Source organism: Coregonus lavaretus (genome assembly GCF_964263955.1).
Source record: "Coregonus lavaretus genome assembly, chromosome: 10".
NCBI lineage: Eukaryota > Metazoa > Chordata > Actinopteri > Salmoniformes > Salmonidae > Coregonus > Coregonus lavaretus.
The window spans coordinates 53,650,409-53,666,443 of NC_139997.1; the positions used below are offsets into that span (position 1 = coordinate 53,650,409).

The following is a 16,035-nucleotide window of genomic DNA, read 5'->3' on the forward strand; positions in this document are numbered from 1 at the left end:
ACAGCTTTGCACACTCTGGGCATTCTCTCAACCAGCTTCATGAGGTACATTTTAGTCATTTAGCAGACGCTCTTATCCAGAGCGACTTACATTTAGTGAGTGCATACATTTTTCATACTGGCCCCCCGTGGGAAACGAACCCACAACCCTGACGTTGCAAGCGCCATGCTCTACCAACTGAGGTAGTCACCTGGAATGCATTTCAATTAACAGGTGTGCCTTGTTAAGTTAATTTGTGGAATTACTTTCCTTCTTAATGCGTTTGAGCCAATCAGTTGTGTTGTGACAAGGTAGGGGTGGTATACAGAAGATAGCCCTATTTGGTAAAATACTAAGTCCATATAATGGTAAGAACAGCTCAAATAAGCAAAGAGAAACAACAGTCCATCATTACTTTAAGACATGAAGGTCAGTCAATACGGAACATTTCAAGTACTTTGAAAGTTTCTTCAAGTGCAGTCACAAAATCCATCAAGAGCTATGATGAAACTGGCTCTCATGAGGACCACCACAAGAAATGAAGACCCAGAGTTACCTCTGCTGCAGAGGATAAGTTCATTAGTTATCTGCACCTCAGATTGCAGCCTTCACAGAGTTCAAGTAACAGACATCTCAACATCAACTGTTCAGAGTAGACTGCGTGAATCAGGCCATGGTCAAATTGCTGCAAAGAAACTACTACTAAAGGACACCAATAAGAAGAAGAGACTTGCTCGGTCCAAGAAACACGAGCAATGGACATTTGACCAGTGGAAATCTGTCCTTTGGTCTGAGGAGTCCAAATTTGAGATTTTTGGTTCCAACCACCGTGTCTTTGTGAGACGCAGAGTAGGTGAACTGATGATTTCCGCATATGTGGTTCCCACCGTAAAGCATGGAGGAGGTGGTGTGATGGTGTGGGGGTGCTTTGCTGGTGACACTGTCAGTAATTTATTTAGAATTCAAGGCACACTTAACCAGCATTGCTACCACAGCATTCTGCAGCGATACGCCATCCCATCTGGTTTGCGCTTAGTGGGACTAACATTTGTTTTTCAACAGGACAATGACTCAAAACACACCTCCAGGCTGTGTAAGGGCTATTTGACCAAGAAGGAGAGTGATTGAGTGCTGCATCAGATGACCTGGCCTCCACAATCACCCGACCTCAACCCAATTGAGATGGTTTGGGATGAGTTGGACCGCAGAGTGAAGGAAAAGCAGCCAACAAGTGCTCAGCATATGTTAAAAATTTTTATTTAAATGTAACTTTTATTTAACTAGGCAAGTCAGTTAAGAACAAATTATTTTTTACAATGACGGCCTACCCAGGCCAAACCCGGACGATGCTGGGCCAATCGTGCGCCGCCCTATGGGACTCCCAATCACGGCCGGATTGTGATACAGCCTGGAATCGAACCAGGGTCTGTAGTGACGCCTCTAGCACTGAGATGCAGTGTCTTAGACCGCTGCGCCACTTGGGAGCCCCATGTGGGAACTCCTTCAAGACTGTTGGAAAAGCATTCCTCATGAAGCTGGTTGAGAGAATGCCAAGAGTGTGCAAAGCTGTCATCAAGGCAAAGGGTGGCTACTTTGAAGAATCTGAAATATCAAATATATTTTGATTTGTTTAACGCTTTTTTGGTTACTACATGATTCCATGTGTTATTTCATAGTTTTGATGTCTTCACTATTAGTAGGTGTAGGCCTAACAAATGTAGGCCTAACACTATGTAGGCCAAATGTAGGCCTAACACTATGTAGGCCTAACAAATGCTATTCAGACATCCATAAAAGAAATTGCATCTTATTGTACCAATGACTAATCTAAAAATAGTGCCGGCTGAAAACATGACTTTGCAAGAGATGGAAATTCTTTTATTTCATTATGCTCAGCCTCTGTACGTCACTAAGGCCTTCTCTGCTGTCTGACCTTGGAGGGGAATGGAAACTTTGAAGGCTCCGTTTTGCAGGGGGTGTGAATGGCTGTCAACGGAGGGGGCCAGGACTGAGTCATTTCCTGGAGGGAAAAATGGAAAAAGTGAAGTTGAGTAAGACCTCAATGACTGGAAGAAAAAAAAAAAAAGTTTCTTACTCAGCTTACTTGATCCTCTGAAAAAAAAACTTACTTACCTTTAAAATCTCATCAACACAATTCGCATCCCCAGTCATTGGACCCTACAAATATCAACGATTGTACCATTGTTAGAAGAAGAAAAAAGGCTCATAAACAACAAATGTTAGTGTGTCATCTTTCATCTTGTTAGTGACTAAGTCTTTGAGTTTTATTCTATAGAATTTCTAGAATTCTAGTTCTGTGGTTTTACCTCAACAGGCTGCGAGGGGATCTTGAGCTTGGAGAGCGACGCCTTGCCGTTGGACTTCATCTCCCCCATGGTGCTGCTGTGGGACTGGCCGCTGTACATCTCTGACGAGGTCTTGGGCTCCACCGTCTCCTGCCCATCCATGGGGCGCACGTAGGCTGTAGGCTTCTGCAGCATGGAGCTGGGCTTGGACATGAGCGAAGGGGGGAAGGCCTGGCTGGAGTGCGGGCCGCTGGGGAAAGATGTGTGCACACGCGACGGGGAGTCCCAGTTGGCCTCGCGCTCGCGCGGGGACTTGGAGCGGTAGCGCTCCTTGCCGTGGTGCTCAGCACCCAGTGACCGGGAGTGACTTGAGCTCAGGGAACCCTTGGCTGGGCTGGACGTGTGGGACTTGGAGTGTTCTGAGCCATGCTTGCTGGACTTCTTGTGTTCCCGCTCGTGTCTTTGGCTACTGCTGCTGCTACCGCTACTCCTGCTACCGCTGTGGCTGCCCTGGAGGCTGGATCTCTTAGAGGACTGGGAGGACGAAGTGCTGGCCGCTGGGCCTACTGGAGTCCATTTACTGCTCTGGCCACTACCACCGCCACGCTGGTCCCCAAACAGAGACTGGCCGGACTTCTCCTCAGAGGACGACGAGCCTGAGGGTTTGCCACCGAGTTTTGGAATTGTGTCTCCGATAGGTTCCTTCATCTCGTCGTAGTTTCCAAGCATACTCTGGATACGACTGGACAGTTTATCTTCTTTGCTGGACTGCGAAAGACAAAGACAGAAAAAGAGAGAACGAGAAAGAAACAGAGGGTCACCTTCAGGACAGCAGTTGAATTAATTGCTTTTAGTCTAATACATTAATGAAATATGCTATCCAAACTTTAATTTATTCTGGTGAAAACTTCTGAATAAAAAAAAATAAAAAAAGAAGAGGCTTCAATGTTTCTTATAACATCAAAGAAACATTGACAATGTTTTTTTTGTTAGGAAAATTATACTATTAGCCCTCTGATATAAAGCTTAAAGTTGAAACAATATTGAGGAGAGGGCGGCCCTCTCAACTAATCACACGAGAGACGACTGGCTTATTCAAACTCCCCTCCTGACCAGTGACGCCATCTGCATGGGGAGATAAGGGCCTTCCATGGCTCCACTAAAGTGGTTAATCAATCACTCGGAGGGGCTACCACTACAGACGACAAGAGGTAACCCACAGTGTGTGTAGCCTATCCAATTTCACATGGGGGCCCAAAACGGATTATTTCTGACAGATACCCGTGTGGGGCAAGAAACCATCCGTTATCTGTAGCAGGAAATGTAGAATACGTGATACACAAAGCTTTGCTGGTCTGGATGGAAAGTAGAGAAAATCCATCAGAGTCCATTCACACTAGTAATTGGGTTTGCCTTGCAATATGTTGTGTTGTGTATGTGTACAATGCATAAGTGTGCCACCATGCAAGGCCTACACTTTGATGGAAGGGCTCTCGGTAGCAAACAGAGCAAAAAGGTAACATCTACCCCTATCTTTTACAATTCATGCACCAGTTTTAAACTACATTTACAATGTTATCAGGAGAGAACTTCAAAATGATATGATAACAGTAATGTGGAGAGCAATACTAAAAAAAGGGAAAAGCCATAGGCCTTGACAAAGATACATCTGAAGTGCATATTGGAGTCATTATACAAAAAGCCACTTAAGATCAGAACTTTTCTGACTGGGGAAAGATGAACTGCCTCTGTGCAACCAGTGGACAAACGTTACCACGCTGCTATAATTGTAAAACTTCAGTGGCAGCTTTGTTTAGTGTATCTTTAAATAACAGCCATGGACTTTACAGGAGGGCATAGTAAACACATTTTACTGGACTATGAATACTATTGGTCAAGACTGATGTTACATAACTCTCTGGAAACTAATCACAAAGAGGCATTCTACTGCCCAGATGAGAAGATAGAGTTTTAGTTATCCAGTTGATGTTTCACATTTCTACATTACATGACGTATTTTGTAACTGCATGAGTAAACAAGGTTTCTCTAAACACACACAGAGAACTCAGGGGTCTGAGAGCTGCGGAACACAACATGGCTGCCATGGCTGTCTATGGATGGTGGAGGGAGGGTGCCTTCCCTGGGTCCTATTCTTCATCAAAGCCCCCTGATTACCTTTCACTTCGTGGGGGCAAGAGACAACTTGGCTTTCCAGGTAGAACTCAACTTTCACCCCTTTTCATTCGCTACCTGTCAGGACACGTTCCAAACCATCCTTTGATGGGTCCTCTAGCTAAGAGAGGAGTCACTTACCTCTGCTTAAATCTGGTTAGTGGCAAAGATTAAACTGAGCCAAGGGCTGAAATCTGTATAATCGAGTTGGTGGGGTGGTAGATCTGGTTCTGGCCCACATCAGTGCTCATGGCAAATGTGTATCCCTAATCCAACTATTTTCTGTTGTTTATTTGACTACAGGGGCCTGGTAAGCATCAACATCAATATGGGTTAGGTCTACTTCTCAACCGCTATATATGATAGGGGACAGTGCCATACACGCATCCTACAGTTATCAAGACTGCATATGAATGCAGGTCCCCTTTACCTGTGGGCTGTTTACTGCCCACGATGATATAGCAATTTGATGGGACAAAAGGGGATAGCAGGTTATGCACTTACCTCAGGCTCATTGTGAGGAGGACTAAGGAAGGACCAGATAAGATAAAGGGACAGAAGGTGAGACTGAATCTGCAGTGAGGGCAGGACGGGTATGACACCTCGGCTTTCGAGGCCTGGGCCTTACATTCCTCCTGAGCAGCCAGCAACAGACCTGAGCCCAAATTAACTGCAGCTAATACAGTTCCCCTAAACAGTGCACTTACCTCCAACTCTCCCTGCCACCGTTCAGATATAAAAACACGTAAGCAGTTCTCTGGTTTAAAAAAATAGTTATCAATGAATCCTGCAAATCAATCATAGCATAATGGGAATACTTATAGGAGAAACAAGTATAAACTCTAAGAGGTAACTAAATGACAGAAGCAAAACAAAATGAATAACAAAATAAACTTACAACTTTATAAGGTTCAGGAAAGAGAGGGGAGTGAGCTGGAAAGGCCTCTCCTCCCTGCTGGATTTCTTGATTTCGCCTTTCTCTTTCTTTCATACGGAGCACATTCCGGTCTTCACGGTTCATGTTGCTAACAACAGAGACACAGTCACTAAGCGTGGAGAAGAGAAAATAGCAGCTTCCAAATACTTCGGTCTACATTAAAAAACACCAAGTGATACTGCAGAGTACACAAAAAAAAAAGATAAAACAACTTAGGGGGAGGGCATTTTTCAATGGCTTAAAAAGGGAGGGACAAGAACATCTACACACCCCCACAAGTCTAAAGCGTTATTACAATGGGTGATCAAAAGCTACTGATTTTTATGGTAGGCCTATATGTTGGAAAAACTGCAGGACAGAGATAACACAGTTAAGTCAATGGAATAAATGAAATAAGCATATGAACAGCTAGGCTATCTAGTAATAGGTAGGCCTATTCACTGCTTTCTAACTACCCAATTTTCTACAGTACATATCCCACCCTCAAAATTATCAAGCCAATAACAAGACCTCAAATCATAATTTCATGTCGTTTTTGTCTCAATCTCATGAATACAGTGTGTAATTTATAGTAATATAGTCACTAATTTTTCTGATGGCATGTGACAAGATTTTAGGCACTATGTGGCCTAGAGGCAATCTGCCAACAGGACCATCAACATCATTTCTACTAACAGCTTGTAAATAATCACTGCAAGTAGGGCTGGACGATATATATAATTAATTTGAATGTACGTTTTTGCGCGATATTCCAAATGCTTGTATCGAAAGAATCACGTAAAGAAAACGTTTATTTTATTTTTTCATTTTTATGAGCATTCATGTCTGCTTGTTCTCATGTTGTCTTTTTGGTCTCATCTCCTTTGATGCTCCTATGCTGTGTGCGCCTTCCCATTTACACCAGAGATCTGTATATAATGATGAGATGCTCATGTCTCAACTCTAACAAATGGGAGTCATTGTCCAAAAGGCGGGAAGGCAGGTGACAAGCTTAGGTCCAAAATAAGCCCATAGAAACGCATTGGGCTTATTTTGGACAGATTTTGGCGAGAGTAAAACCTCTAGCGTCGCCTCTTCCTCTCGGTTTACATGCATGCACGCACGCACGCACGCCCACCCCAAACCCCTCCCACTGCCACAACAAAGATGAGAGATCACTTCTTCTCTGACAAGCAGTTTCAACTCGCTATTTGCATTTGAGGTTTGGTCCAACAGAATCGGTCATATGGACACCAAAACACATTGAGACATTATTTTACTGTAAAAGAGAAGCTAACCTTTCTAACATTCCCTTTTAAATGTCTCAACTGCTCAAATTGCATGCAGAGCAGACACTACTAAAACGGGCTTATCAACAAACATTGATTCTGGAAAATGTATGCTCAGTTTGTCGCACGCGGCATTGGGGTACCAGGTACCGCTAGCAGCATTTTAGCCAAAGACTGTTATACTAGCGGTCTAGTGTGTTTTATAAATGTGCAATATGCATAAAACACAATTATATAAGGAATTGGCTACTCGTTCTCATTCTGAGAAATAAGGTAGGCCACTTGATTTCAACATCTGAGCAAAGTGGACAGGCTAGCACGCAGTTCAAACAGTTAGAGACGGACACAAGGGTTTGTTCATAACAATTAAACTGTTCTACCTTGTTAGCTAGCAAACAGATCCAAGTTGGCTAAACTTGAAATATAAAAGATCCTATAAAGATTAGCTGGCTACTCACTAGCATGTGGGCTTGTGCTTGAGGGATTGTTTATGAGACCCGTGTTAATTTTCTATAATGCCTGCTACAAGAAGTGAATGTGCATTAAGCATGGTTCTGGTTAAATTTGTAACAAAAAATGCATTTTCATAGACAGACTTGGAAACCAGATCAGTGATTATTAAAAAAAAAGCAGGTTAAACTATTTTGATAAAATAATTAAATAATTAGTGGGTCTTATGGTTGTGGAAGGATTATATTTAGCCTAGGTATAATTTCACGCCCTGAAATCATTAGATTATTGCTGGCTGTTTGAAATGCAGCGTATTTAACCTTTAATTGTACAACAAAGCTTATTTAGAGAAAACTTTTTTATTTATTTATCGAGATATATCGTGAATTGCCCATAAGTATGAAAAAAATCAAGATATGATTTGTAGGCCATATCGCCCAGCCCTAACTGCAAGCATCTGGAGACATCATATAGAAAATGTGTACACATATGCCATTCTAATCATGAGTTCTATTATTGTGGTTTCAAAAACAAAGCCATTGCCTTTGTATTCAATCTCTAGTGATTGGCATCCATGTTGTAGAGTGAACAGCGATTCAGAATAGGTCTAACTACTGTTCATAGTGAACTGTCAACAAGATGATTTTCTAAACAAAACTAGGCATATGTACTAAGAGGGAAATGTGCTCAATGTCATAAGAGGTCAGGCAACACCTGAAAAGTGGGTTCTATTAATAGAGATCTCCATGAAGCGAAAGGTTAGTTGGTAGTTCCTCAAATATATGCCAGCACTTTGACATACAGACCTACCCCTTTCTGTTGCTGTGAAGGGTATAACAAAAATTTAAGGAGTGTTGAAAGTGTAAGGTTACCCTGGCCTGTCCCCCCACCTTCCCTCAAAACACAGGGCACTGCACATCTGTGCTGTTTAACGGTTTCCTGATTAGACTAGGCTACATAGGGCATATGGCAATTCCCTGACTGCTCAATACACTATAAGCTACAGGGTTGAGTCATCACTGAAAGCAGATGGTTTTCTACCTTCCATTAACTATACAGGTCAGGAACAGGAAGTGACAAAGTCATAACTGGTATGATACCGTCATTTAACTGCTTTTTTATATGCCAACCATATAAAAAAGTGAGAAACAGGAGATTGGCAAAATGTAAGAAAACAAAATAACCTACCAAAGACCTTCACATAAGAAGTAGGCTAGCCTAACTAAAATAATTCAGAAACTGATGGTGAGGGAGGGCTGTCATTAGTATTTGTAGATGCAAATGACACCATTAGAGATGGGCCTTGAGTAAATGTGTGAATGGGCTGTTTAGTTAAACAAAGCTGAATGATCAAATGTATTATGTCCTGGCCCTCTAAACGCTCCCCTCACCATTCATCCCATTCTAATTATCTGCTGTATATTATGAGGCAAGTGGGGGCTTAAGGAGTCAGCATGCTTCAGTTCGGCCGGTTGCTAGGCCAACCGAAGGGTGTGCTCGCATACTCCCTTAAAAGAGCTTCGCAGTTTGACCATTTTGAGATGCCGTAGCCAGTATACACTTCCTCAAAATAGTCAGAATTAATCTAAGATAACTCAAGAAATCTGTCATTAATTGAAGTTTTTGCCGAGGAGATCTTAGTCACGTAATTTTACATCTAACTAAGATGTTTGGTGCAGTATTTCTCAATGAAAAATTTTGCTTGAAAATGAGTTGTCTCGTTTAACAAATACTTTATAAACAAATACTTTATTGAATCATCCCTACTGTTGACCAATCACTGTCGAAGGGGCGTAAGAAAAAAATGTGTGTGCACGAACATCCTCCCAAAAAACTTGCTGAATACAAAAAAAAAAAAGTTATATAAAAAAAGGAATCACAAAATATCATCATAATATATGCACAAACTGTTCCAAACTGTTTAGGATGGGAAGCATGCGGACGCCTTTAGAGAAAATCGGGAGAGTGTCAACAACATATCTATTAAAGGTTTCAATGGCACCTGTGCATACATACCGGTAGTCAAGTGTTAACAGTAGACCACTGCAGAGCCATTAAACAAAACAAGTGAAACTAGAATGAGGCCTAGCACTAACTTTGACTCAACCATGCATAAATTGAAACTAGACCTATGCTGTGAACAATGTACTGTAGCCATATGCCCGACCAGCTGGCTCTGATCTACATTACTAAAGCTGAAGACAATGCTACCAAACAACAACTGGGTGATTCTCATGAAACAAGTTCTAACCATGGCAGTAGCAAATTGAGTTATAAAGCCATGATGCATCTGCAACAATCCAGTATCATCTTGAAGACTAAGATGCCTAGATTATGCCAAAGTGTCTTATTTTAAATGCATTTAACATTTCCACCCCAAATTCTCATTACCGAAATGCGTCCAGATTAAATTCTCAGGTTATTTTATACAATTATAAAAAATAAAAATAAACTCACTTATTTGAATAAAACTAAATATGTTGCTGTAGTTTGTCCATAAAGCATAAAAATCTTATACTAGTTAGGGCTGGGCAATATAAAGATAGCATCGTCTATCGATGATGATGATGATTGACAGCCATTGTCGATTGTGACGGTATCGTGATTTGACAGATGATGGTTAAGCCCAGTGGGACCTAAACTTTTTCACTCTGCCCCCAATCCATCATTGGAGAACATCCCTCAAGCCTATCATAAAAGCTGTCAGTGCAGTTAAAAACATGATATTCCTGTTTTACATACATTTCCACACAATGAGGTTGGAATAATACTGTTAAATTGTGAAAATGATAATGCCCTTTTAGTGTAAGAGCGGTTTGAAAAGACCGCCTGAAATGTAGGCCCATTTTCATGGGATGGAGTTTTGGCCTTCCATGGTGACATCACAATGAGGTAAATTAGTTAATAAACCAATAAGAGAGTTACAAACCTTTCTGCCAATAACAGCTAGTTTTCAGTTCTCCTCCCCACTTAGACCACTCCCAGACAAGCCTAGCTAAATTCTTACTTGAGATATTCCACTTTGCTAAGAAACAATTTGTTTCTTTTTGACCATTTTAATTGACAACAAATCACAGTACGGTACTTAATTGTTACAGAGAAATTATTTGATATGGAGATAAAAAAACGGCTGCATTGGACCCTTAAGATGAGTTAAAGTACTGAAAAGTAGCTTATTTCCCAAATATTCTAGCCTACGAAGGTGTTGTCCTAAAGTTGTGGCTTTAAAAAATAACAAGAATTAAAGTCAATAGCATAAGCCTAGACATAGGCTATTCTCAATCACAGCTTAATGATAGACAGAACAAACAATATTATTTATTTTTACATTATATTATGAGGCAAATAATCCAGTTCTGAAGACGGTAAACTGTTTCTATCCAGCCCATCATGTCACTATGGTAAGACAGCCCAGCCCGTTCCACATCAATCTGTCACTGCTCCATCACAGCGAGCCACATAGACAGACACCAACCTGCTCCATGCTGAAGCTCCTCCACCAGAAAGGAATATTGGAAAAGATTTGCCTGCAACACTAACACTATCATTCGTTATGATTCGTCCAGTTACATTCGATTTCGCACTATAGCCTAACTGTCATTTTAGCAGGGTTTGTTACTTTTATCCCAAAAATGTTTTTACATTAAATTGTTGGCCAATAGCATCGTCTATCAATTTTTTATGTGTCGATAATCACGATAACACAAAGGTTGACATCGCTTAACCCTAATACTAGTTGAAGTTTACATTAAAATATATTATTTATTACGTAAAAACACTGGCCATGTTTCTCATCACGTAACACTTTTTCAAGTTCCTGTAAAATCTCCAATAATTTTTTAAATAAAGTTTTATTCACTCATGATGCATCATCTAGAGTAGTCGTCCTTAGATGACCACAAGTTAATTTAATATCTTCACTTATACAGTGGGGAAAAAAGTATTTAGTCAGCCACCAATTGTGCAAGTTCTCCCACTTAAAAAGATGAGAGAGGCCTGTAATTTTCATCATAGGTACATGTCAACTATGACAGACAAAATGAGAAAAAAAATCCAGAAAATCACATTGTAGGATTTTTTATGAATTTATTTGCAAATTATGGTGGAAAATAAGTATTTGGTCAATAACAAAAGTTTCTCAATACTTTGTTATATACCCTTTGTTGGCAAGACACAGGTCAAACGTTTTCTGTAAGTCTTCACACACTGTTGCTGGTATTTTGGCCCATTCCTCCATGCAGATCTCCTCTAGAGCAGTGATGTTTTGGGGCTGTCGCTGGGCAACACGGATTTTCAACTCCCTCCAAAGATTTTCTATGGGGTTGAGATCTGGAGACTGGCTAGGCCACTCCAGGACCTTGAAATGCTTCTTACGAAGCCACTCCTTCGTTGCCCGGGAGGTGTGTTTGGGATCATTGTCATGCTAAAAGACCCAGCCACGTTTCATCTTCAATGCCCTTGCTGATGGAAGGAGGTTTTCACTCAAAATCTCACGATACATGGCCCCATTCATTCTTTCCTTTACACGGATCAGTCGTCCTGGTCCCGGTCCCTTTGCAGAAAAACAGCCCCAAAGCATGAAGTTTCCACCCCCATGCTTCACAGTAGGTATGGTGTTCTTTGGATGCAACTCAGCATTCTTTGTCCTCCAAACACGATGAGTTGAGTTTTTACCAAAAAGTTATATTTTGGTTTCATCTGACCATATGACATTCTCCCAAACTTCAGACGGGCCTGGACATGTACTGGCTTAAGCAGGGGGACACGTCTGGCAATGCAGGATTTGAGTCCCTGGCGGAGTAGTGTGTTACTGATGGTAGGCTTTGTTACTTTGGTCCCAGCTCTCTGCAGGTCATTCACTAGGTCCCCCCGTGTGGTTCTGGGATTTTTGCTCACCGTTCTTGTGATCATTTTGACCCCACAGGGTGAGATCTTGCGTGGAGCCCCAGATCGAGGGAGATTATCAGTGGTCTTGTATGTCTTCCATTTCCTAATAATTGCTCCCACAGTTGATTTCTTCAAACCAAGCTGCTTACCTATTGCAGATTCAGTCTTCCCAGCCTGGTGCAGGTCTACAATTTTGTTTCTGGTGTCCTTTGACAGCTCTTTGGTCTTGACCATAGTGGAGTTTGGAGTGTGACTGTTTGAGGTTGTGGACAGGTGTCTTTTATACTGATAACAAGTTCAAACAGGTGCCATTAATACAGGTAACGAGTGGAGGACAGAGGAGCCTCTTAAAGAAGAAGTTACAGGTCTGTGAGAGCCAGAAATCTTGCTTGTTTGTAGGTGACCAAATACTTATTTTCCACCATAATTTGCAAATAAATTCATAACAAATCCTACAATGTGATTTTCTGGATTTTTTCCCCTCAATTTGTCTGTCATAGTTGATGTGTACCTATGATGAAAATGACAGGCCTCTCTCATCTTTTTAAGTGGGAGAACTTGCACAATTGGTGGCTGACTAAATACTTTTTTTCCCCACTGTATGCCTTCAGAATGAGGTTCTTATTCTCAAAACACCCCCTTGACCTTCTCATTACCGTAATGACTAAAAAGCTCAAATTGGTAAAAACCCAAAAGAACCATTAACTTACCAACATGGAGGCATGAATGGGCTTTATCGATGTGGTCAATTGTTTGCGGACTCATAATGGCAGTCTATAGATTGAGCTAAGGGCCTCATTACCTAGTCACACATTTCTCATTACCACATTTTAGGTTTGTTTCAGTAATGATAAATTAATTTGAATGTATAGTCAATGGCTGTGCTGCTCTGGTAACTTTAATTATTCGCTAGGACCACTGCTTACACCTACTGCATAGATTTTTTTGTAAAACATTGGTTATTTGATTAAGTAGGGTTTGCCATTTAATTTACTTAAATCCACAATCTGGAGTTTCCCACCACTTAAAAGGAGGATATTCCCCATAATGACATGTTGTAGCACTTACCTATACTGTTGTTTGATATCCCAAGACAGTTTTTGGTCCATATCCTACATATTTAGATACTTTATAGGCATATCATGTTATGCCATTTGCCCATAGGATCCCATTCAATTTAGAAATATATCTAAAATACCTTAGAACCACACATATCCACGTCCTAATACACCAATATTACCTGTAAAGACCTTGGAAAAATAACTTTTTATAAGAAAGTCCCTTTTGGGTCGTTCCACCTCAAAGAGCACAAGAATGATGATTCAACACCCACCATCTCAGATTGTTATGAAATTGTTTGAAACAGATAAGAATTGCATTCCTGCAACATTCATTTTGTTCAAATATAATTTGATTACTTAGAAATTAAGATAATTGAGTGCAACCAAATTGGTCATTTTTATTTATAGGATTCATATAATACTGAATAATTTGTCTTCTTTAAGCCTATCTGAAGCCGGTGTTTGGAGGATATCTTGGCACCCGTGCCAATATATCCTCCAAACACCGGCTTCTCTGGCATTATCACTTAAATATAGTAACTAACATCCGATTTGGACCAAACTTTTTTCTAACAATGAGTTAGACACGAGGGATCCAACGAGGAATCCTAAGAAATTGTCAAAAGCCACCCACTGAACCTCCCACGCCAATCCCACCCTAACAATAAGTAGGGTAAGTGTACCTATTAAGCCCACCAAAGGTTAGACATTTCTAACTGTACATATTTTTGTAAGAAAAGTGGATATAAAATGAAAGATTAATATCATGTGAAGTTATGACTTTACTTAAATGTTTTAATAAAAATAAAATAAAAAAAGTCAGGACTGGACTTAATGGGTACAGAGTGTACCCTTTAAGCCCATGGGTGTTCCAAATAAACCCACCTCTTAAATAATCTTAATCTTAATTTATTTCCAAAACTGACATTTCTTAAAATTATATTACAACAAAGGGGTGTCCAATTATATGCACAGAGATCAATGCGGACTTAGGCTTTTGTTCTTGCCGACTAGTACACAGCTGATTCAACTGAATCATAGACTTCAATCAAGACATGATTAGTTGAATCAGGTGTGTTATTGCTTGGTTAGAACACAAACCTGCACCCACACTGGCCCTCTGTGGATAAGAAGTCATGCAACAAAAACCGTAACACACAGAACTTCAATGAATTAGCTGAAAGATAATTCACATTTGCTGCACTGCTATTTTTGTTAATTCAACTTGTCTTCTTTAAGCCCATCTGAACACAGTTTCAAATCTCCCTCTGTACTGTGTATAAAAAAAGGTACAGCATGATCATTACACGGGTGCACCGTGTGCTGGGGACAGTAAAAGACCACTCTAAAATGTGAAGTTTTTTTTACCATAAGCCACCGCAAATGTCGTTTTAGAGAATTTGTCAGTACGTCCAACCGGCCTCACAACCGCAGACCGCGTGTAACCACACCAGCCCAGGACCTCTACATCCGGCTTCTTCACCTGCGGGATCGTCAGACCAGCCACCCGGACAGCAGGCAAAACTTAGGGTTTGCAGAACCGAAAAATTTCTGCACAGACTGTCAGAAACCATCTCAGGGAAGCTCATCTGCGTGCTCATCGTCCTCATCAGGGTCTTAACCTGACTACAGTTTGGCATCATAACTGACCTCAGTGGGCAAATACTCACCTGAGATGGCCACTGGCACGCTGGAGAAGTGTGCTCTTCACGGATGAAACCCGGTTTCAACTGTACTGTGGCGCAGTGGTCTAAGGCACTGCATCGCAGTGCTAGCTGTGCCACTAGAGATCCTGGTTCGAATCCAGGCTCTGTCGTAGCTGGCCGTGACCGGGAGACCCATGGGGCGGCGCACAATTGGCCCAGCGTCGTCCAGGGTAGGGGAGGGAATGGCCAGCAGGGATGTAGCTCAGTTGGTAGAGCATGGCGTTTGCAACGGCAGGGTTGTGGGTTCGATTCCCACGGGGGGGGGGTGAGTATGGAAAAAAAATATGTGTGCACTCACTAACTGTAAGTCGCTCTGGATAAGAGCGTCTGCTAAATGACTAAAATGTAAATGTAAATGTACTGAGCAGATGGCAGACAGCGTCTATGGCGTTGTGTGGGTGAGCGGTTTGCTGATGTCAACTTTGTGAACAGAGTGGCCCATGGTGGCGGTGGGGTTATGGTATGGGCAGGCATAAGCTATGGACAACAAACAATTGAATGCACAGAGATACCGTGACGAGTCCCACTGTCGTGCCATTCAACCGCCGCCATCACCTCATGTTTCAGCATGATAATGCACGGCCCCATGTCGCAAGGATCTGTAAAAAATTCCTGGAAGCTGAAACTGTCCCAGTTCTTCCATGGCCTGCATACTCACCAGACATGTCACCCATTGAGCATGTTTGGGAAGCTCTGGATCAATGTGTATGACAGCGTGTTCCAGTTCCCACCAATATCCAGAAACTTCGCACAGCTATTGAAGAGGAGTGGGACAAAATTCCACAGGCCACAATCAACAGCCTGATCAACTTTATGCGAAGGAGATGTGTCGCACTGCATGAGGTAAATGATGATCACACCAGATACAGATTTTATTTTAACAATATGTGTTTCCAGTCATGTGAAATCCATAGATTAGGCCCTAATGAATTTACTTAAATTGACTGATTCCCTTATATGAACTGTATCTTTGAAATTGTTGCATTTATATTTTTGTTGTGTAGTTTTTTTTATTTGAATCCAAAGATGGAAGTGGGCTTAATGGGTACGCTTACCCAAGATAGAGAACTAATACTATGTTTGACAATTAGTATGGAGCTACGACTCCGTATTGTTTCTTCATCCTATGTAATGTATTCTCAGTGAAGTTGGTGAAGTTTTTCCCCGTTTCAGAGAAATGAGTCATTGCATTTGTTGGGTTTATGTCCCAACCTTCATTCTGATTTTACCAGGTTCTGACCACTAGATGGTGCTGTTCCTGCTATTAG

The 16,035-nt window shown here is 41.4% G+C and overlaps 1 protein-coding gene across 5 annotated transcripts in view; it reads right to left on the minus strand.

The window, feature by feature from the left end:
* Positions 1 to 16,035, minus strand: part of LOC311136598 (AF4/FMR2 family member 4-like) — a 42,154-nt gene that overhangs the window by 18,218 nt on the left and 7,901 nt on the right. For 3 of the 5 annotated variants that reach the window (XM_084170787.1, XM_084170786.1, XM_084170788.1), the window contains 4 exons: positions 5,357 to 5,483; positions 2,307 to 3,053; positions 2,113 to 2,157; positions 1,913 to 1,999 (listed from right to left, as the gene is read on the minus strand). In XM_084170787.1, the coding sequence (XP_084026913.1) occupies positions 1,913 to 1,999; positions 2,113 to 2,157; positions 2,307 to 3,053; positions 5,357 to 5,479 (1,002 nt within the window). In that variant the 5' untranslated portion in view covers positions 5,480 to 5,483. The remainder of the gene's footprint in view (positions 1 to 1,912; positions 2,000 to 2,112; positions 2,158 to 2,306; positions 3,054 to 5,356; positions 5,484 to 16,035) is intronic. The other 2 variants (XM_084170790.1, XM_084170789.1) reach the window with 1 other exon arrangement.